The sequence below is a fragment of the Piliocolobus tephrosceles genome, chromosome 7 (assembly GCF_002776525.5).
Source record: "Piliocolobus tephrosceles isolate RC106 chromosome 7, ASM277652v3, whole genome shotgun sequence".
Classification (NCBI taxonomy): Eukaryota; Metazoa; Chordata; class Mammalia; order Primates; family Cercopithecidae; genus Piliocolobus; species Piliocolobus tephrosceles.
The window spans coordinates 56,772,188-56,795,876 of NC_045440.1; the positions used below are offsets into that span (position 1 = coordinate 56,772,188).

Consider the following 23,689-nt stretch of genomic DNA (forward strand, 5'->3'; position numbering starts at 1 on the left):
CATATATGTGTGTATATATGTTTTATACATAACTTGTATATATTACTTTATATATAGTAAAATATATTATTTTTAAATATATACAACTTGTACATAGCATATATTACATGTAATGTATCCTATACATAACCTGTATGTTGTACATAAATATGTATATTGTTTACCTATTATACTATATATACATATGTAACTTGTCTATATGTTATGTATTATAATAAAATACATTGTATACTTGTATATATACATAATTTGTACACAATGGAAAACATTTTTAAAATTTTAGCCTAAGGGGAACTGAGCGCAAAACCTAAGGGCCTCCAAACTCTGATTTTATACATATATAAAATTATATGTGTGTACATAAAATATACCTTTTAAATAAAGTATATGTGATGGGAAAGTTAAAAATTTGCAAGGGCAAAACTAAAAATAGCTGTAGATGAGCATTGTGGTAGTTCAGCATATTTCTTTTCAGACTTTTTTTCTATTCATTTGTACCTTTTCCCCTCACAAAATACTATCATGCTATATATACTGTTTTTACATTTTTCACTGAAATATATTGTGAATATCTTTTTATGTCAATTAATATATATGTATTATAATTTAATGGTCACATAATATTCTTTTGTGTTGAGGTATCATGTTCTAGATCAACTTTCCAAAAGCCAATTACCAGAAGGGCAATTTGATGATTTCTCAAATGTTACGCTGTACCAGAAGACTTGTTTCTTTTAACTACTTGAATATTATTTTTATTTTAAAAACCTTATTCATTTTTAATGTGCTTCTGCTAGTTCTTCAAATGACATGTCAACATTGTCTCTGCAATTAGAAAAAATAAAATTTAAATTTAAATTTATCAGCCTCAAAAAGAAATTGTAAGTGACCAAAGCATTTCCAACACATATGACATGCTTAAACTTTAGTTTCTGAGAAGGTGAAGTTAGGAGGTGTTAACCTGGCAGCTGTTTGCAAAACCATTTGAGATGAAAGGATAGAACCATCCTGAAATATGGAAGGGAAGTGTTCCTGTGCATAGGGATACTAGAAAGAAACAGAAGACTTGAATCTCAAATGTAATAAAAGATGACATTAAGGTTGAAGAATTTTTAAAAATTAAAATCCTAAAAATGTATGGAGAGGCAAAGCAAGAAGTGAATTAAGAAACTACAGAAACAACCACATCTCACATTAAACTTAAGCTACTAATTACTAGTAACAGGTTAATATAGTCCTAAGAAGACTCAATAATCCTTAGCTTTTTAACAAATAGAACATGCGTCAAAAGGAAATCTTCAAAATCTTTTAAAACGATTATATGTATATACACACATATATGTATGTATGTGTATATACATTGTGTGTGTGTGTGTGTGTGTGTATATAATTTTTTTTTTTTGAGATGGAGCCTCACTCTATTGCTCAGCCTGGAGTGCAGTGGCGCCATCTCAGCTCACTGCAGCCTCCACTTCCTGGGTTCAAGCAATTCTCCTGCCTCAGCTCCCAAGTAACTGGGATCACAAGCACGCACCACCACGCCTGGCTAATTTTTGTATTTTTAGTAGAGACAGGGTTTCGCCATGTTGGCCAGGCTCATCTCAAACTCCTAGCCTCAGGTGATCCTCCTGCCCCGGCCTTCCAAAGTGCTGGGATTATAGGCATGAGCCACTGCACCAGGCCTAAAACAATTATATTTGATTAAATATACTACTCAGATATTACACAGCCATAAAAAAGGATGAAAATCATGTCCTGGGCAGCAATACGGATGCAGCTGGAAGCCATTATCCTAAGTGAATTAATGCAGGAACAGAAAACCAAATTGCAGGCTCTCACTTATGAGTGGGAGCTAGGCATTGAATACATATGGATATAAAGATGGGAGCAATAGACACGGGAGATGACTAAAGTGGGGGAGGGAGAAGGGGAGACATTCACTAAAAAACTATTGGGTGCTATGCTCACTACCTGGATGTTGGGATCATCCGTACCCCAAACCTCAGCATCTTGCAATATACCAATGTAACAAACCTGCACACGTACTCCTGAACCTAAAATAAAAGTTGAAATTATTTTTAAAAAAGAATTTATTATACTCTTAAGCTATGAAAGCACCACAACTAATACAAACTGTTATAAACTTAAACTGTTAAAACTATCCCATCTAATATGAAATTACATAAATGTGAATAATTAAAAGGTACAAATTTTGGTGAACTGATCATCTTGTAAGTTGAAAACCCTCACAGAACTGGCTTTGGTGATGTGAATTTTGAGAGCTTATCTGCATTTATTTAACCGCTGACCTATAATCTGGCAAACAAGCCTGTTTCTCTGTGATATTCCAAACAGTCCCACCATAAGTATTCTCTTGTATAGAACTTTGTGTAGCCCCCAGTTATTTTCTTATAAGTAATTTATTTCAAGAAGTGGTCGTGTTGGGTTAAGAAGTGCATGCATTCTAACGGACTTTAATATGTACTGTCAAGTTAAAGATTGTATCACTTACCCGCTCATGCCAAGCCCAGTGATTTCATTTTATGGGGAGGCAGTTAGAGTCCAGAGAAAAGAGTGGTTTTGTCGATAATTACAGGACTGTCAAGGCTGGACTCCACAGACAGGCTTCCTGAGTTCACCACTGTCTCATTGTCCTCTCCGCACTCCCTTCCAGGCAGAGCCACATTTCCCTTTCAGTTTCTCTGCTCTAGATGCCAATCTTCCAGGTATTTGACCCTCATGTATCTCTTTAATTGTCTTGCAATTCTTTTCTGGAAACATTCTAATAAATGCAGTGATTACAACTACCCCTTCATGTTGTGGATGACTACATGACCCCTGGTTCTACCTATGGCTGTGCTTATGTCTTGTGGCAGACAATAAAGAAGGAGCTTCAGCCAGGCACAGTGGCTCACACCTGTAATACTAGCACTTCGGGAGGCCAAGGTGGGTGGATCACAAGGTCAGGAGTTTGAGACCAGCCTGGCCAACATAGTGAAACCCCGTCTTACTAAAAGTACAAAAATTAGCCAGGCATGGTGGCAGCCGCCTGTAGTCCTAGCTACTCAAGAGGCTGAGACAGGAGAATCGCTTGAACCCAGAAGATGGAGGTTGTAGTGAGCCGAGATTGCGCCATTGCACTCCAGCCTGGGCGACAAAGCGAGATCCGTCTCAAAAAAAAAAAAAGAAGGGGCTTCAAACCAGGTAAATACAGCAAACAGAAGATAAAATGTGTTGGATTTGAATCACAAAGGCATAAACAAAATTAATAAACAGGAAACCACTGAATATGTATATACAACCTTTGTCAATTAAATATCTTAAAATTTAAGGCTGGGTATGGTGACTCATGCCTGTAATCCCAGAATTTTGGGAAGCCCAGGTGGGAGGATTGCTTGAGCCCAGGAGTTTGAGACCAGTCCTAGCAACATAGCAAGATCCTGTCTCTACAAAAAATAAAAAAATTTGGCAGGCATGGTGGCACACGCCTGTGGTCTCAGCTACTCGGGAGTCTGAGGTGGAGGGCTGAGGTGGGAGGATCACTGGATCCCGGGAGGTTGAGGCTGCAGTGAACTGTGTTTGTACCACTGCACTCCAGCCTGGGCAACAGAGTGAGAGAAAAAAATTTTTTTGTTAAATTTAAAAAATGAATAAAATAGATAAATCAGCCATACTGTATTATCTCTCTCTTTTTGGGGGGGGGGGGGGGGAGGGGACATTTTAGATTAATTTTGTATTGATAAAATTTGTATACCATAAAAGTCACCCCTTTAAAGTATCCAATTCAGTGGTTTTTAGACTTCTCTTAACATTGTATACTGTCAGCACTTTTTCCAGAATCCACTGCATTTTATGTGTAGCAAATATATACACCGTAATTTTATGTGTAGCAAATATATACACTGTAATTCAGCTATGCAGAAAAAGAAAAACCACTTTAGATTTTGTGACTATTCTCTTCTCAGCCCTCTGGATAGCAGCAGGTGAGAAAACAGCTTAAGTTTGCCAACAGGGTTTGAATCTTTTCCAGTGTAGTCTGTCTTCCATCATGACTGTTTCTTCTTCTTGCCCACTACTCCTTTCCAATCTGGTGTTTAGGTAGGTACAGGGTTGCTGCTGTGCTATTTGGTAGAAAGAAGCCATAGGTTCTCTCCATATTCTGTGTATGCCGTTCACCGGCCTGCTAAGATTTGACTGGGCACTGCTGATTCGAGGGATGTTACATGCACATCCACCATGCAAGTGCATGCAACCGGGAAACTTGTGGATCCCCTGGAAACCCTGACAGGCAGAATGAGGGGAGCCCTGAGACAGCATCTGGCTGTTTTATCTTGACACCCCTTTCCTCAGTGCTCAACCCTGCATGAGACTTGAAGAGAAGAGAAGAGCCAACTCCTTCCTCAGACCCAGAGACATCCCTCCTGTGTCGAGAGAGGTGCACCCTGTAACTGGCTAGCTGGTCTTAAGCCCACTTCCCACCTCCCCTTTCGCAATTGACCCTTAATAGTCAAAGTGGATGAAGGCTGGTAGGCACCTTGGACACAGGTTCTATCCCAGTCTTTACTCTTTCCAACACTCCTTCAGACACCTCTTTCTCACTTCTCCTAAGTCATATCCTCCTCCCTTCTAGGGGGAGCCTGATGGCTCAACTTAGTCACAGACAGGAGCTGACACCTAACCACAGAAGCAGCTCTGTGGTGGAGGTGATGCCCACACCATGGACGCAAGCAGCTCCATGGGCCATGGTCATAGCCTGGAGGTGACGCCCACACCATGGAGGCAGCTCTGTGATCTGAGGGATCCCAGCACCAAAACAGCATTGCCTTAATTGCCCCCAAACACTGTTTCTATTACACATGACATTTAAACCTTAGGGAGTTATGTTCATAATGTTAGGTTGCCTAAAGAAAAAAACAAAAACAAAAGCAAACCGAAAAAGCCTTAAGTAGGGCCTTACGTTGCAGGCTGGTCAGATAGAGAAAACTGTGGTATGGAGCTTGGCCAGCCTGGGCTACCAGCTCACCAACTGTGCCCACCCTGACTGCTGGGAGATTTTACTGAGGAAAAATATTGGAGAATGTTTGAAAATAATGACCATGGTATGTAAGGCAAAAAATCTTAGTTGTTTAAATAAAGACAGTCTGGCTAAGTCCTTTTCAGTTATCTCTCTTTTAAAAATGATTTAGGTGCTGGGCGCAGTGGCTCACGCCTATAATCCCAGCACTTTGGGAGGCCGAGGCGGGCATATTACCTGAGATTAGGAGTTGGAGACTAGCCTGGCCAACATGGTGAAACCCTGTCTCTACCAAAAATACAAAAATTAGCCAGGCATGGTGGCAGACGCCTGTAGTCCCCGCTACTTGCTACTCAGGAGGCTGAGGCAGGAGAATCGCTTGAAGCCAGGAGGCGGAGGTTGCAGTGAGCCAAGATGGCGCCACTGCACTCCAGCCTGGGCAACGGAGGGAGACTCCATCCTAAAAAAAAAAAAAAAAAAGACAGAAACAGAATTTGGGAAAATTAACGCAAGACTGAGCTGCTTGAGTTGGGAATTAATGGGGTTGGTGGTGGAGCTTAGTGTTAGTACCCTCTCCAAGTCTCTCCAACACTGCTGAGGCTGCTAACCAGGCTATTGTGTCCCCATGTCACTTTGATAAGCAGTTTGGAGAAAGCATTCAACTCTTCTGAAACTTTGTTTCTCTGATCTGAGTCTCCTTTCCGAAAGTAAAGTAAGAAGGACAATTAAAGTGTATCTAAAGGTTTCTGTGTTGGTGGGCAAAGTAAATCTCTTGAGTTATAGAACTGATACTGGAATGCAAGCGTGTAGGGGACATACTTTTAAGGACAAATTCCTATAAATGATGCTTGAACCAGGCTTGGACCTAATTTGAAACTCAAGATCACTTTTGTTTCAGATAGACACCACCCACCTCTATTTCCCCAGGCTTCCTTTCTCTTCCTGTTGTCTTTCTAAGCTCTCTAATTCAGAAAACTCTTGGAGTTGGAGCTCCCTCCATAGAGAGGCAGCAAGACCTTGCATCAGTAAAGAAGTACAGCTTTTAGGCTGGGCACGGTGGCTCATGCCTGTATTCCCAGCACTTTGGGAGACTGAAGCGGGAGGATCACCTGAGATCAGGAGTTTGAGACCAGCCTGGCCAATATGGTGAAACCCTGTCTCTACTGAAAACACAAAAATTAGCCGGGTGTGGTGGTAGGCACCTGTAATCTCAGCTACTTGGGAGGCTGAGGCAGGAGAACTGCTTGAGCCCGGGAGGCAGAGTTTGCAGTGAGCCGAGATCACACCATTGTACTCCATCCTGGGTGACAGAGTGAGACTCCATCTCAAAAAACAAACAAACAAAAAAGAAGTGCAGATTTTAGATAGAAGGAATAGGTTCTAGATTCTACAGCACTGTAGGGTGACTATAATTAAACACAATGTATTATATATTCCAAATAGCTGGAAGAGCAAATTTTGAATGTTCGCAACACAAAGAAATAATAAATTAAAAATAATAAAAGCAACAAAAAGAGAAAAAATGCAGCTTCGAAGCCAGACCACGTTCCAGTCATACCTGAGACCTTTGATTACTTAGCACAGGTTCATCTCTGGGTTTTACTTTCCTCATACACAAAGTACCAAGGACAAAGTAGGCACATACGTGTTTATCCCTTTTCTACCCCCACGTATTTTGTCTCTGACCCTCATAGACATTTATAGCTACTCTGTTTGCTTTAGGTGTGTGACCAGTTGATACTGCAAAGTTAGGCTTAACCCAGCAGTTGAGTTCAGCAATCCAACTCCATAGTCTTTACTTCAGAATATTTTGTGAATTGTATAGTGTCTTCTTTAGGAATTTCAATTGAAAATTTCTATACAGGATCTTTTACCTCACAAGTGGACTTCAGAACTTAACCAACAAGGTGGTGGATGTCCTCTTAGATTGTTTTCCTGTGGACATTAAATATACATACATATATATGGGTTGTGTACATATATTAGGTTGGTGCAAAAGTAATTGGCAAAAACGGCAATTACTTTTGCATCAGCCTAATTTAAATATGTATATATAATTTTTTCAATGAGCAATTCTTGATTGTTTAAGAATGTCCAAATACACAAATCTATCTTTTTAACCCACTCATAATGTGTCACTTTGTTCTAACTTAAAGAACTAACCCCTCATGAGGACATCTAGATTGTCTCTACTATAAGTCATGCTAGTGGGAACATCCTTGTGCCCCAGTGCAGTGTATCTAAAGAACAGATTTCGAGAAGTGGAATTCCAATGCAAGATTGCATCTTTGTTGAGCAGCTGGATAATGGTAAGGCATTGCTAGATTTTACCAGAGGCGGTAACTAGGAGTTATGGTTTATCACCCTACCGCCTCTGGTAAGAGTGATTTTATGAAAACAAAACCCTACTGCCTCTGGTAAGAGTGAGTTTTGTTTTGTTTTGTTTTGTTGATGGAGTCTTGCTGTGTCACCCAGGCTGGAGGGCAGTGGCACAGTCTTGGCTTACTGCAACCTCTGCCTCCCAGGCTCAAGCGATTCTCCTGCCTCAGGCTCCTGAAAAGCTGGGACTACAGGCACGTGCCACCACACCCGGCTAATTTCTGTATTTTTAGTAGAGGCAGAGTTTCATCATGTTAGCCAGGCTGGTCTCGAACCCCTGACCTCAGATGATCCACCCGCCTCAGCCTCCCAAAGTTCTGTGATTACAGTTGTGAGCCACCACACCTGGCCAAGGTAAGAGTGATTTTTAAAAACCAAAAAATTATCCCAGTGTCTGGGAATAAAATAAAAGAGGGATTAAAATCACTCTTCTAATATTCCAAGGCTCTTAAATGAGGATGAGCCACCCCTAATGGGTATTCGTTCCAATGAAAGAAAGACTTTTTAGAAAGAGAAATCTCCAGCCTCACACTTTCTGGATGGGTCAGTGGATGTTGCTTTGTAGTCAAAAGGCTGCCTGGCCATTTGTGTCTCTTTAGACCATATTGTAGAACTTTTGCAATGAACAGCCTAGAGTTGTATTTGCATGTCAAAGCCTCAGTTACTATCTTGTTTTAACCAGAAGTCTCTACCCATAAAATATCTTTATTTACTGTTCAAAATATGGTTTTGAAGGCACTGCTGACTACATCATCCACAGCACTTGATATAAAGTGCATTATAAGCAAACTTGGAATTCCTATTGGGGACACACATTCCCATCAGGAGCCTGGTCTGCTTCCTGTCTCCTGCTGTGACTCACGATGTCCCTGTCCCTTCCTGCCAGAAAACCCAGGGCAAATGTGTAGGTCAGTTACAGCAGACCTGTTCCCCACAATGTTACCACATTCACATTCTTCTCATTGCCTTGGCTCTGGTTTCCAGGTTTTATTTTATTAACTTCATTGTTGACTCTTTTGTGGTAAAACATTTTAAAGCTTTTTTCTCTGAGAAAGAGATAGCCTGTAAAGATAATCTGTTTGGCATTGTTAATAAATAGATGAAACATGCATTTCAAAATAGCCATTGTATGGCAAAGTGGTAAGAGCCCAGGCTGTAGACCTAGCTTCTGACTTAGACTTGAGAGCGCATTCCCGTGTGAGTCCTAGCCCCACCTCTCCCAGCTGTGCTGTGCGCCAGTCATTTAACCTTCTGAGCCTCAGTTTTCTCCTCTGTAAAGTCATCTGGCCATATGGTTTCTTCAAGGATTAAATGAGATGCTCAGTACATTATAAATGTGTAATAGAAGAATACTAAGGTGGAAATCATTGTAAAGTGTAGCTCATATCACCTGGAACATGTAACCACTCTCAGTTTTTGTCAGGAGTATATTGTGTTTTCTACATTTCTGGTACTTTCATACAGCATAAGGAATTGCAAGACCTGTTCTGAGTTTGGGTTGCTCATCCCCATGTCACATGGAGGACCTCTCTGGAGGTTTCTGGTGGGAGAGTATCTGAATGGGGGACCCCACACACTTTGTGAGCAGAGATTGGTGCTGCCTGAGCAGTGAGGCCATGCTAACTCTCCACATGGCTTTAATTTTTTTCATTTACAGTACTTACATTTGATGTTAAATTATCCATGACAATGGCAGGGAGAAAATAAGCATAAATAAATGACCATCTATCGATCTTCCTGTCTTGGATGTTGCCACCCCACCCACATCCACCTGCTTTTTGTTTCCATCCTTCCTCTTCCCAAGACCACTGCCCTTGCACGATCGCCTCCATCTTTTCCTCTGTCCCCTTTAGAGGCTAGGGGATAGATTTCCTTACAGTAGCTCGCTCTCCCCCAAACACTTCCTACAGAGTTTCTGCTCAGAAATAGAGATCTCAACGTGTCATTTCACAATTGGAAAAATATTCTGCCAATCCCAGCTACTCCAGAAGCTGAGGCAAGAGGATCCCTTGAGTTCAGGAGTTCAAGACCAGCCTGGGCAACACAGGAAGACTCCCCTCCCCTTCTCAAAAGAAAAAGAAGAGAAAGAAAGGAAGGAAGGAAAAGAACAGAAAAGGAAAAGGAAAACATTCCGAGGGTCCCTGCTGAATGCAGTAAAGCCAGCACTACCTGGCATGCCACCACAGTTAGCCTCTAGCCACGCGCTTTGCTAACGCATCCCCTGCCTTCCTGTGCGTGACTGGGGTTTCTACCTTCTTTTTTTTTTTTTTTGGCATAAAGTTGTCCATCATATCCTCTTATTTTCTACCCTCCAACTTTTATTTTGCCTATTTCAAATCTACAGAAAAAGAGATCACTTTCTTTAGAATCACTAATTTTAAGACATTTTGATACATTTGTCCCTTCCTTTTCTCCCTTCTCATTTTGGCTGAAGTGTTGAAAGTTGCAGACCCCATGACCCCTCACCCCTATCCACCTCAGTGTGCATCTGATGCACACTGGATGTTCTCCTGAATAACTACAGTGCCATCATATTGCACTTACAAAACACAACAACAGTTCCCTGATATCATAATCTCATGTGTAAGTCAATTTCAACTTCCCCAGTTGTCACGTATCACAGCTGTGTGTCCCCCCCAAGCCCCCAAGATTCCATCAAGGTTGGTACCTTGTCTCTTGGGTCTTCTCTGATATAGAATGGTTCCATCCCTCCCTCTAGCTGGAGTATCCAGGCAAGTTTTCTGTAGAAAATGGCACATTATGAGTTTTTCTGATTATCTTGTTCCTCTCTTCCATGTATTTCCCATAAACTAGAAGTTATTTTAGAGGTTTCTGTCTGTTTTAGAACAACAGACCCAGGTGGGTTTTGCCTTCTTTCCTTCTCCTCTCTCACCATCATCAGGACGGGTATTGATGGGCTTGTGGAAGTCCCAAGCCCACCAGCCACAGCTGCTCCATCCTTTCTTTTTATTTTTTTAGATGGAGTCTCGCTCTGTCACCCAGGCTGTAGTGCAGTGGTGTGATCCCTGCTCACTGCAACCTTTGCCTCCTGGGTTCAAGTGATTCTCCTGCCTCAGCCTCCCGAATAGCTGGGACTACCTGCGCCCATCACCATGCCAGCTAATTTTTTGTATTTTTAGTAGATACTGGGTTTCACCATGTTGGCCAGGCTGGTACCAAACTCCTGACCTCACGATCTGCCCACCTCGGCCTCCCAAAGTGCGTTTATTCTTACTCTTTGAGCACCTGCGTGGAGCGGGGCTGTTTTAGGTTGGGGGTACTGCAGTGAGCAAAGTAGAGGGAAGCCGTCCCAGTCAGCTTAGATGCTAGCTTAGGGAGCTGACCCTAAAATAAAGTGATACATGATGGAACGTGGGTGGTAACCAGACAAGAGAGAATTAGTGCAGACCTGTCTGGGGTGATAACATTCCTGTAGGATCTGAGAGAGAGAGAGAGAGAAATGGAGCAAGGGGACGCTGGAGCAAGCAACCAGGGCAGGGGAACCACAGGGCCGCGGTGGGGCAGCGCCGCCCGCCCGGGCGTGCTGGGGTGGGGACAGGGGATTCCCTGTGCCCTGGTTGCAGCGCAGCTCGGTCAGGAGCGGCCCGGTGCTCTGTGGGTTGGCCGCACCCATGCAGGGCTCCTGCCCCGGAGCTCACGGTGTGCGCAGGGTCCTCGCGCTGCTATTAACGTATTTGCCCATTTATAAAGCATGACTTTAAGGGATGATGAGTTAAACACCGCTTTTTCGGGGAGGGAGGCGGGGCGTGGGAGGGATGAGACTGGTGAAAAAAGAACTCCCATACTTACTTAGAGATCAACTCTAAACCCATGGCCGTTTCAGAAACTTCAGCCTATGAAAAAATGTGCTGTTTTGAATCAAAGAAGTGCTTGCTTCCCCTTTATTTTGGGAACTGCAGCTCGCTAGTTTCAGAAAGAGGTGTGGCTGCTCTTTAGAGGCTTCATACCTCAACTAATGAAATGATAAACAAGTGGAAGTTCCTGGACCAACTGGAAGCCTTCAGGACAACGCAGGCCTGGGCGTGTGGCAGCGCTGTGGGAGAGAGAGGGCCGAGTTCCCAGAAGAGCTCTTGAGGTTTCTTAGCACAATTCCTCCCCCACGAGGTATTGCCTAATCACACCACCTCTCCCCCTTCCCCAAACTCCTGTCATCTCTCCTTCCTCTAGACTTAACTCTAAGCCCTAGGCCCCAGATTTGGCAGTGCTTCAGAATTACATATCACATCATGGGGAGCACCATGCTCCCACTGTGCCCCAAAAGAGTTTCCCGGACAGTGTCCAGAGAATCTATTCGGTGAGAACCACCTTCTAATGAAGTTCATGAGATTTTTGTTTGTTTGTTTTTGTTTTTTTTTTTGAGACGGAATCTTGCTCTGTCGCCCAGGCTGGAGTGCAGTGGTGTGATCTTGGCTCACTGCAACCTCCGCCTCCCGGGTTCAAGCAATTCTCCTGCCTTAGCCTCCTGAGTAGCTGGGACTACAGGCACGCACCACCCTGCCCAGCTAATTTTTGTATTTTTAGTAGAGACGGAGTTTCACCATGTTGGCCAGGATGGTCTCCATCTCTTGACCCTGTGATCCGCCCGCCTCGGCCTCACAAGGTGCTGGGATTACAGACATGAGCCACCGTGCCCAGCTGTTTTGTTTTTAATGCATAGATTTGACCCCAAGGCTATACTGTAAGACAAGAACTGTGTCTGATTCAAATGTTCAAAATCTCCTTTGCCGTCCCCAGAGTGTGTGTGTAATGCTCAGCCGTCCTGCGTTAAGGGGATCACTGGATGACAGAGTTGGTGTTTAGATGTGCACCCTGTGTTGTTTTGCACTGGTCAGGCACCAGCCCCCTTCTTGCCATGGTGGCTTTCCTCCACAGTCCTAGCATGGCTTGCAGAGGCCATCATTTTGCTTTTACCTCCACTAGTACTCCTGGTTTCCTGACTCAAGTAGCTTACTGGGTAGCCCTACTGGATTTGATCATCTGAATGTTTTCATAAGCATCTTCTCTCCCGTAACTGTGTTTCCTCATTTCATTTCCAGTCTTGATGAAAGTCAGGCCATCTTCCTAGGCCCCTAGCTATGTTTAGCTGGAACCAGGTTCTATAGATTCTAGCTCTTCATCACCTGCCCTTGAAGCCTCAAGGCCCCCCACCCCACTCCACCTTACACACTGTAGATCGGATGTGTCACTTGTCTTCAGGGTAAAGTATCAACCACTCAGCATCGCATCCAACATGTGCCTCCCTCTCTGGCCCTGACTCCTGACCTTCCCTATCTGCTCCTTGACTACAGTGTTTAGTGTTATAGATAGAGCTCATTTTCTGGAGAGATCAGGTTGATCTAGCTCTCGGAAGGGGCCATGTTATCTTGAGCTCATGGTGGTTGCATATGAAGTTTCTTATTCCTGGAATCTCTTTGCTGACTTTGCAACCTGGCTGCCATCCCTCCCATTTCAACTCACAGAGCATTTCCTTTAGGAAGCTTTCCCTGACCACCTCCTTTTCCTCTTGCCTGAATTACATGTCCTTTCTTAGATCCTGTGGGTCCTCTGTCATTGGGTCTTTACATATCTTTGCCACAAGAATATGAACAGAGTTAGAGCTGAATTTTGTCTGGGTGATGGAAAATTAATGCTCAATAAATATTTGTTGAGTGAATTAATGGACAGGCAAACCTATTTGGGAATAGTATTCACATTTGAGTTTATTACTCTATATATGATAAAGAATAAAAGTGTATTTTTTTCTACTCTTCTTTAATGGAGAGATTTTGATGACTTGAAGCAGTTCTGGAATGGTAAAACAATGTTGTTGCTTTTATATTTCAACAGGAAATATGGGATGTATAAAATCAAAAGGGAAAGACAGCTTGAATGACGATGGAGTAGATTTGAAGACTCAACCAGTACGTAATACTGAAAGAACTATTTATGTGAGAGATCCAACGTCCAATAAACAGCAAAGGCCAGTAAGTAGATAGTCTCAGGGGAGAATTCCCACAGCAAGATCAAAGCATGGCTGCATAATTTAAACACCAATCTGTAATGTGTGCATGCAAAAAAATCCCACTGATTAATTGGTCCTCAAATAATTTTTGATATGCTTTGTAACTTAATCCTTTGAAGAACGTATAAACATTTTAGGGATAACTAGGCCACTCATTGTGCAGTAAAGGGGCCTTTGGTCACATTCTTATGTGTGAAGAAAGCCATCTTTCATATTACTGGTGCAAAGACCCCACTATATACATATAGGTTTGTGTAACTGAAGATATGTAGTGAGAGGCCGGGCGTGGTGTCTCACGCTTGTAATCCCAGCACTTTGGGAGGCTGAGGCAGGCAGATCACTAGGTTAGGAGTTTGAGACCATCCTGGCCAACACAGTGAAACCCCGTCTCTACTGAAAATACAAAAATTAGCTGTACATGGTGGCAGGCATCTGTAATCTCAGCTACTCGGGAGGCTGAGGCAGGAGAATCGCTTGAACATGGGAGGCGGAGGTTGCAGTGAGCCATGATAATAGCGCCACTGCACTCCAGCCTGGGTGACAGAACAAGACTCTGTCTCAAAAAAAAAAAAAAAAGATATATAGTGAGATTAGCTCAGTGGTTTAGAAGCAAAAGGAAATGCGGGATGCAAGTCAGAAACTAAAATAGGAACTAATGTGTCTTTTGTTGTATCATACATTATCCTGTCTTGTCATTTCTTCAATTAATTCAAAATAGTACAGATCCTGAAGTTGTCATCTTTTATTTTAGTGAATTAAAATATTAAGGAAAAACACCTCTAATTCTGTCCCCTAACCTTAGAGAAATAGCTGGACTAGAAATATTTTATGAGTGATGTGCTATTTGGTGTATTTTGGAAATACTTGGCAAAGAAAGAACTAACATCGCATTTTATGGAAAGGAAGAACAGAACTTTGAACAACTATAACCTGAAATCTACTTCATTTCAAAGCTTATATCCTTTATATATGTATTCTCTCACTCTATACATGTGTATCGCCCATAGCCTGCTTCTATGGAATTCTGTAGCATTTAAGCTGGAAACAGCTTATTCCAGATTAGCCCAAATGCCATTATTAAGAATTTTTGGGCCAGGCGCGGTGGTTCATGCCTGTACTTTGGGAGGTCACGAGGTCAGGAGTTTGAGACCAGCCTGGCCAACATGGTGAAACCTCGGCTCTACTAAAAGTACAAAAATTAGCCGGGTGTGGTGGTGCGCGCCTGTAGTCCTGGCTACTCAGGGGACTGAGGCGGAAGAGTCGCTTGAACCTGGAAGGCAGAGGTTGCAGTGAGCTGAGATCGCAACACTGCACTCCAGCCTGGGTGACAGAGTGATACTCTGTCTTTAAAAAAAAAAAAAAAAAAAGTGTTTTTATAGTTTCTGTAGTCTGACATGTATTTAAATGCTTGGGTGTTTTAGAAATATATTCCCATTATCAAGGCTTTCTGCCTGCCCTCCCCTCACTGTGTCCCCATTATCTTGAAGGTAGGAAGTATCTTTCATGTATCAAAGTCACATGTCATTGTTGAGAAGAAGAAATCAACATCGGTCTTCTTAAGAAATGGAGACAGGCCAGGCACAGTCGCTCATGCTGTAATCCCAACACTTTGGGAGGCTGAGGTGGGTGGATCACCTGAGGTCAGGAGTTCAAAACCAGCCTGGCCAATATGGTAAAACCCCGTCTCTACTAAAAATACAAAAATTAGCTGGGCATGGTGGCACATGTCTGTAATCCCAGCTACTCAGGAGGCTGAGGCAGGAGAATTTTTTGAACCAGGACCCGGGAGGCAGAGGTTGCAGTGAGCCAAGATTGCACCACTGCACTCCAGCCTGTGCTACAGAGCGAGAGTCTCCAAAAAAAAAAAAAAAAGGAAGTGGAGATAAAGAGTGGATGTATCATGCTATTAAGTTATCATACATGATGTTTCCGGATAAATTAGCATTGTAATTTTATGTATAGAAAATATATGTACTTAAAGTGTATAAGAATAATACATTTAATTGTGTGACAAATATAAATATAAAATTTAAAGACTTATTACAGGCAGTGAAAAAAGATTACATAAGTATATACAGACATCAAACCATATAATATATAAATATGACTAATAGTAAAATAAGAGAAATTAGAGTCACAAATAGTTTTCTCATAGACATCAGAGTTCTCAAAAAAGGATCTGATTTTTCTCATACTGTATGCCATAGATTTTATATGTTTTAAAACACAAGTTTTTTCGTTTTGCCTCTATTTATTTATTTATTTAGAGGCAGAGATTTGCTCTTGTTGCCCAGGCTGGAGTACAATGGCGCCATCTCAGCTCACTGCAACCTCCTCCTGAGTTCAAGCGATTCTCCTGCCTCAGCCTCCCGAGTAGCTGGGAGTACAGGCATGCGCCACCACACCTGGCTAATTTTTGTGTTTTTAGGAGAGACGGGGTTTCACCATGTTGGCCAGGCTGGTCTTGAGCTCCTGACCTCAGGTGATCTACCCGCCTCGGCCTCCCAAAGTGTTGGGATTACAGGCGTGAGCCACCGCACCGAGCCTGTTTTTTGTTTTTAAATGAACAAAGATGTCCTTTATTCAGAAAAGTCGAAGAGAATAGTGTACAAACCCATGTACCATTTTTTCCTCTTGTTCAGAGTAAAGGGGATTAAAAATCAAGTTTGAAAGCAGAAGTAGTAACCATGCTTGAAGCCTTTCAATTCCCTCCTGTATACCATAAGTATTTCAGTTTTTCCCTTCTGTGGTCACAGATGCCCTCGCCTCATGAGCCAGTTAGCTTGGCCTTATTCCATGGCCATGACCAACACTCTCAGCCCTGGCCAGATATGCCAAACTGCATGCTATGGATTGATTAAAAAGGGAATCTGATGAGAAGGTGAGGTAGAGTTGATGCAAATTCAACAACATTCTAGAAAAAGCCATTTTAAGGAAAAATCTAGAGCAGTAGTATATGTGTTGCATATATGTGTTTTGGTCTTAAAAAAAGCATATTAAAATGTTTGTAAGTTAAGGGCTTTTTGATATTTGAAAAATCAGCTTGCTGCTTTTAAAATGATGTAATTAGTTTCTAGTTTTCTGGTTATTTCCTCTAAATCACATAAAATTGGTCATATATCCAAATTATGCAAATCTGAATGACTAAAAAATCAACATAAAACTTCCTGACATAAATATTTGAAGGATAGTATGCAGCCATGGGTTTTTCTGGTACCACAATGTAGTAATTTTCCCTGCCTCACTGAACTGGAGATTTTATGGGCTTTCATCAGAAATTTAAATTTCAGTACAAACTGTTTTGGTCCCATTCTATGAAGCCACTTTAATCAAAGAGAAACAGAAAAGTTACATGGCTTGTGGTATAGGCCTCTAACAGCATCTATCTTACAAGAGGCCCAAAGGCCTCACACAGCCTCACGCGGCACTGTGAGAAAAAGGAATTTGATTTTAAAGGTAATTGAGGTGGACTTTTGTGCCACCAAATCCTTTCCAATAACTCACCTCCCCACTGAAATAACAGGGGATGCCATCTGTCCCTGCGATGGAGTCAGGGTCAGCCCAAGAAAGCCTGGATGGGATGGGACTTGCTCTCAGCCTCCAGGGACAGAGCCCTGACCATGCAATTTTATACAGCTGGGGAAACCTTGGATGGGCAGTCCCGGGCTGGGACGGCAACTCCACCAAGTCACCAGGGTCCCGCCACTTCCGTCTCCATCCTCCTGCCGCTGATGTTTGGTTTCTATTTGAAGACCCAGCCTTCACTTGTTTCTAGGGGGAGAGAAAGAGGCAAGGGAAAAGGGGAGCTGACAGCAAAGCCCTGCCCAGCTGATCTGCGGACCAAAACTCCCTCCGCCTTCTGTCCAGGGCTAGAGAGTTTAGAAGCACAATCATTGAGCTGGGCAAACTGCCACCCCAAATAATATTAGGGTTCTGTCACCAAATAAGAGGAGGAGCTAGGATGAGGTGAGCACCTAGCAGCCCCTGCCCAGAACCTTGCTCCCTTCCTGCCACCCACAGCAAGTGGTAAAGAGCCCTGTCACTGGCCGAGCAGGGCAGGATGCACCTCAACAGGTTTTTCCCTCTGTGCTTCTGTTCTTTCTAACTTAATAAATGAGCCCATCCTAACAGCATCTGCTACTGTTACAAAAATCATATATACAACATGAATGTGAGTAAGAAAAGCTAACCAGTGTTTTTTTTTTTTTTTTTCTAACAAATATTCTCTCATAGGTTCCAGAATCTCAGCTTTTACCTGGACAGAGGTTTCAAGCTAAAGGTATGGTTTCATAGCAACATAGTTACATTTTTTTTCTTTACTATTAGAGCTTCTATAAAGTGATTGTCCTAAATGTTTTATTTTTTTATTGTGGGGCATATATAACATAAAAATTGACCCTCATAACTGTTTTTAAGTATACGTTTCTGCAGCATTTTGTACATTCACATTGTTGTACAACCAGTACCACCCTCCATCTCCAGAACGCATCTTCTCAAACTGAAACTCCATACCCATTAAACAATAAGTCCCCATTGCCTCCTCTCCCAGCCGCTGGCAACCTCCGCTCTTTGCGTCTTTATGAATTTCACTACTCTAGGTACCTCCTAGAAGTGGAATCATACAGTAAATGACCTTTTGTGTTTGGATTATTTCACTTAGTGTGTTCTCAAGGCTCATCCATGCTGTAGAAAGTGTTAGAGTTTATTTCCTTCTAAGGGTGAATATTTCCTTGTAAGTATATGCCCTGGCCAGGTGCGGTGGCTCACACCTGTAATCCCAGCACTTTGGGAGTCCAAGGCAGGTGGATCATCTGTGGTCAGGAGTTTGAGACCAGCCTGGTCAACATGGTGAAACCCCATCTCTACTAAAAACACAAAAAATTAGCCAGGTGTGGTAGTGGACACCTGTAATCCCAGCTACTGAGGAGGCTGAGGCAGGAGAATCGCTTGAACCCGGGAGGTGGAGGTTGCAGTGAACTGAGATTGCACCATTGCACTCCAGCTTGGGTGACAAGACTGAGATTCCATCTCCAAAAAAAAAAAAAAAAGCACCATGATGTTTATCCATTCCTCCATCAACGGACGTTTGCATTATTTCCACATCTTGGCTATTTGAAATAATCCTGCTGTGAACATGGGTGTATCATTTCTTAAATATGGAGTTATATTATAGTTTTAGTTTTAAGTGATTTGCAATAACAAATACTGGACACAGTGTATACAGCAAGCTACTCTCTGTGGGTGTGCAGACCCTGAGCCCACTAGGCAGGAAGCACATGTCCTTCTTCCAGTCGCCCCTCTCTTAGTGCTTCCTCTCATCCTTTGTGCCCCATGAGGTTTGTTAAAATGCTTCTGCTGATGGATTCCTACAGATGTTCTCTTATGTTCATCTTTAGATCCAGAGGAACAAGGAGACATTGTGGTAGCCTTGTACCCGTATGATGGCATCCACCCGGACGACTTGTCTTTCAAGAAAGGAGAGAAGATGAAAGTCCTGGAGGAGTAAGTGCTCTCAAGCATGCCATGGCTGCTCCTTTCCTCAGGCCACTGAGCCCTGCAGGCTGTCCTCTTGTCTTGCTTCTGGTGCTACAGCCATAGCCTAGCTCCCTTCCTATAATGGGCATGAGGCCTCCTTACTATCCACAAGGAGTGGGCAGTGGAAGGAACAGAGCCAAAGGGATTTTCCTTTTAAGTCCGTCTGTGAGCACTCTGCAGGGGGTTTCCCTTTGAAGACAGATGCTGGTTTTTCTTTAAAACAATTTTTTTTTTTTAGATGGGATCTCTCTCTGTCATCCAGACTAGAATGCAGTGGCATGATCATAGCTCACTGCAGCCTTGAACTTCTAGGCTCAAGCAATCCTCTCACCTCAGCCTCCTGAGAAGCTAGGACTACAGGCATGTGCCACCATGCCTGGCTAATTTTTAAAATTTTTGTAGAGATGGGATCTTGATATGTTGCCCAGGCTGGTCTTGAACTCCTGCTGTCAAGCAATTCTCCCGCCTTGGCCTCCCAAAGTGCTGGGATTACAGGTGTGATCCACCACACCTAGCCTGGTTTCTTTCTTTATCCACTCTTGCCACCTTAAGAAATTTGGGTCTCTGTGGCCCATGCGTGATATTTGAAATGGCACTTTTCTTTTGTTATATTACTCATGTTTCGACTGGGTTCATGGGCCCAGCCAAGTTTGAGTTCTAAGGATGCTGAGCTACAGCAGCCATGTTGGAAAATTCTCGACTCAGCAGCCGCCATGCTTTTGTGAGGATGCCTGAGTGTCATCATCTCCTTGACCCCCTCTTGCTGACTCAGACATGTGGCAGTGTCAGACCATAGGCATGCAGGACAGTGCTCAGAATAAGAAACTCCAGTTGCTTTAATTCTAGCTTGTTTTTCTTACTAATCTTGCATTAAATGTCATTATGACCTGCCAAATAGGGTTTGGGGGGGAGACCCCCTTATTAAGGACAAGGTGTTCCATGGTTGACAGCAATGTTGCTTATGGGTTGAACATGAACTTAAGCCTGATCCTGGCCCTGCCACTTGATAACTGTATGACCTTGACAAGACCCTTAAACTTTTGTACCTTGGTTTCTTTACTTATAAAATGGGAATGACAGTACCTAGATCATGGGGTTGATGTGAGCATGATACATGTGTATAAACATAACATAAGCAAAGAGGAGGCAGAGTTCAGTATTAGTTCTAGTTGTCTTCATGCTTTACAGACAAAGATCCTGTCTGTGTGTGGAATTTATAAAGGAATGCAGTTAAGGCTCAAAGGGACCCATTCCTTCCCCCATTACTGGCTTACCTGCTTGCTTCTTCCAGTGCTGGTTCCTTCCTCCTCCCTGGCTCCATGTCTGCCTTTCTGCTGAGGACTCAAGCATGGTGATGAGGCTCACTTGCTTGGAATTGTCTTATGGTTTTCTTTTTTTCATGGTGTCCATATCTATGATAACTAGATGTTTGAACAAAGGAGCTTATAATGCATGAACTATGGACCAGTATTCCCTTGACTCTCATTTCTATAAGGCTTTGAAAGCATTTCTTAGCCATCCTGGGGCAAGTTACAAACCTTTTGCTTCTGTGAGATGGGAGCCATTTGTACCAACTCTTCTGTGCACCCCTGATCACAGTGATGCATGCTTTAGTTGTAAGTCTGTTTTCCTTTGCTTCTGTCTCTAAACATATTTTAATTCCATCACGAAGAGTGAATTTTCCCACTGGATTCTGGGGTTCCAGAGATGTTCTCCACCCACCTTCACCCTCCTAAACAAATATCTTGAGACAATTGCTATTGTAGCTGTTGAGTCTTGGATATAAACACTTTTTTCCTTTTATTTTTAGTTGACATGGAATAATTATATGCAGCCATGGGATACAGAGTGATATTTTGATACATGTATGCAGTGTATATGGATCAAATCAGCATAATTAGCATATCCATCACCTTGAACATTTATTATTTCTTTGTGTTGTGAACATTCAAAACCCTCACTCCCGGCTTCTTTTCTTTCTCTCTCTCTCTTTTTGATAGCTTTATTGAGAATTCACAATACCACACAATTCACCCATTTAAAGTGTACAATTCAGTGATTTTTTTTTAGTGTAGTCACAGAATTGTGCAACTATCACCACAATCCATTGTAGAACATTTTAAATACCCCAAAAGGAAACCCTGGACTCCTTAGCTGTCACCTCCACTCTCCCATTCTCTCCAGCCCTAGGAAACTACAAATCTACTTTTTATCTCTGAAGACTGACCTATTCTGGATATTTCACATACATGGAATCATACAATATGTGGTCCTTCATGGCTGCCTTCTTTTATTTAGCATAATGTTTTCAAAGTTCGTCCCTGTTGTAGCATCTCTCAGCACTCCATTCCTTTCACTGCTGAGTAATACTCCACTGGACAGATATTCCAGATTTTGTCCATTCATCAGTTGATAGGCATTTTGGTTGTTTCTACTTTTTGCTTTTACAAATAATGATGCTTTGAACATTCATGTACAAGTTTTTGTGTGGATGTTATGGTTTCATCTTTCTTGGGTATAGGTCAAGGAGTGTCATTGCAGGGTCCTGTGGTAACTCTATGTTTTCTTTATTTTTAATTTTTTACTTGATACGTAGTATCTGTACATAAATACATATTTATGGGATATCTGTGATATTTTGATACATGCATGGAATATGTAATCTTCTTGCTTCTTTTTGTTGTGTGTTTCTATTCTAGGCATGGAGAATGGTGGAAAGCAAAGTCCCTTTTAACAAAAAAAGAAGGCTTCATCCCCAGCAACTATGTGGCCAAATTCAACACCTTAGAAACAGAAGAGTGAGTCCTCATGTGTTGTCATCTTGGAGGCTTTGTTTGCCACATTGGATTTCTTGTTAATATTCTTCACCTTTTTCTTGCTCTGGAACATAATATGCATGAAATGTTGAAATGTCTTCACAGGTGGTTTTTCAAGGATATAACCAGGAAGGATGCAGAAAGGCAGCTTTTGGCACCAGGAAATAGTGCTGGAGCTTTCCTTATTAGAGAAAGTGAAACGTTAAAAGGTAGGAAATGGTTCAAGGCCTCTTTTAAAACACTATTTAGGAAATTATTTTTAGAAACTATTCTAGAATTACTCAAGGGGAAAAAAGGATATAGTATGCTCTGGTAGTAAAAGTTTTATAGTTTGATAAAAAATAACAAACTTCAATGATTCGTTGTGCTACTAAAAGTAATATAGTTGAGTGTGGTGGCTCACACCTGTCATCCTAACATTTTGGGAGGCTGAGGCAAGAGGATCACTTGAGTCCAGTAGTTGGAGACCAGCCTGGGCAACATAGCAAGACCCCATCTCCACAAGAAATAAAAAACTAGTCAGGCCTGGCAGCGCATGCCTATAGTCCCAGCTACTCTGGAGGCTGAGGTAGGAAGATCACCTGAACCCAGGGAAGGTAGGCTGCAGTGAGCTGTGATCATGCCACTGCACTCCTAGCTAGCCTGAGTGACAGAGTGAGGCACTGTCTCAAAAAAAAAAGAAAAGAAAAAAGTACGGCAGAAAGCACACATGATTGTGGCCAGTTCTTACCATGCTTTGTTTGCTGAGGCTTTTGCATTATTATTTAGAATAAATCCTGAAATTTTAAGACAAAGAAAATTAGGCTGGGCATGGTGGCTCAGGCCTGTAATCCCAATGCTTTGGGAGGCTGAGACATGAGAATCACTTGAACCCAGCAGTTTGATACCAGCCTGGGCAACATAGCAAGAGCCTGTCTCTATAAGAAATTAAAAAATTAGCCAGGTGTGGTGGTGCATGATTGTAGTCTCAGCTACTTTGGAGGTTGGGGTAGAAAGATCGTTTGAGCCCAGGAGGTCAAGGCGGCAGTTAGCTATGATTGTGCCGCTGTACTCCAGCCTGGGTGACAGTGCAAGAACCTGTTAAACAAAAAAAAAAGAAAAAGAAAATCAAAGTAACTTAAAAATTTTTAAATGTAGCTAAATAATAATTTTAAAAAATTATCATGAAGAAAGAAAATGGTATGTTGGCAAACTACACAGCAAACAAAACGTGGCTTCATTTGTCAAGTAGAATTTTTATAGGACTTTTAAAATTGTGCATTTTATACAAACTTCATATATATATATATTGCATATTTTTATCACAAAATGTGTACTGCAGTTGTTGTATAATGCAAATCTTATTTGTGAGATATAAACATTTACTTATACCTTCCCCCCCATAGGAAGCTTCTCTCTGTCTGTCAGAGACTTTGACCCTGTGCATGGGGATGTTATTAAGCACTACAAAATTAGAAGTCTGGATAATGGGGGCTATTACATCTCTCCACGAATCACTTTTCCCTGTATCAGCGACATGATTAAACATTACCAAAGTAAGTAAAAACTGAACGTTCAACAAGACAAAATATATTTGTTATGATATGTATAAGACGTCACACACTATTTTTATATTAAAACATTTTAGGCATCATATTTCTCTTAGATACAGTTGCAGGTCATATTCTATAAATGATTCTAAATTCATCTATAGTTAGGCCAGGCACAGTGGCTCGCGCCTGTAATCCCAGCACTTTGGGAGGCCAAGGCAGATGGATCACTTGAGGTCAGGAGTTCGAGACCAGCCTGGCCAACGTGGTGATACCCCATCTCTACCAGAAAAAAAAAAATTAGCCAGGCATAGTGGTATGTGCCTGTAGTCCCAGCTACTCAGGAGGCTGAGGCAAGAGAATCACTTGAACACAGGAGGCAGAGATCGCAGTG

The 23,689-nt window shown here is 42.2% G+C and overlaps 1 protein-coding gene across 7 annotated transcripts in view; it reads left to right on the forward strand.

Annotated features, from left to right (window-relative positions):
* LYN (LYN proto-oncogene, Src family tyrosine kinase) overlaps positions 1–23,689 on the forward strand; it is a 139,126-nt gene that overhangs the window by 52,970 nt on the left and 62,467 nt on the right. For 3 of the 7 annotated variants that reach the window (XM_023190172.3, XM_023190170.2, XM_023190168.2), the window contains exons 2-7: positions 13,241–13,314; positions 17,649–17,694; positions 18,812–18,917; positions 21,650–21,748; positions 21,872–21,975; positions 23,152–23,301. In XM_023190172.3, coding sequence (XP_023045940.1) covers positions 13,246–13,314; positions 17,649–17,694; positions 18,812–18,917; positions 21,650–21,748; positions 21,872–21,975; positions 23,152–23,301 — 574 coding nt within the window. In that variant the 5' untranslated portion in view covers positions 13,241–13,245. Of the gene's footprint in view, positions 1–13,240; positions 13,378–17,648; positions 17,695–18,811; positions 18,918–21,649; positions 21,749–21,871; positions 21,976–23,151; positions 23,302–23,689 lie in introns of all 7 variants that reach the window. The other 4 variants (XM_023190171.3, XM_023190167.2, XM_023190166.3 and 1 more) reach the window with 2 other exon arrangements.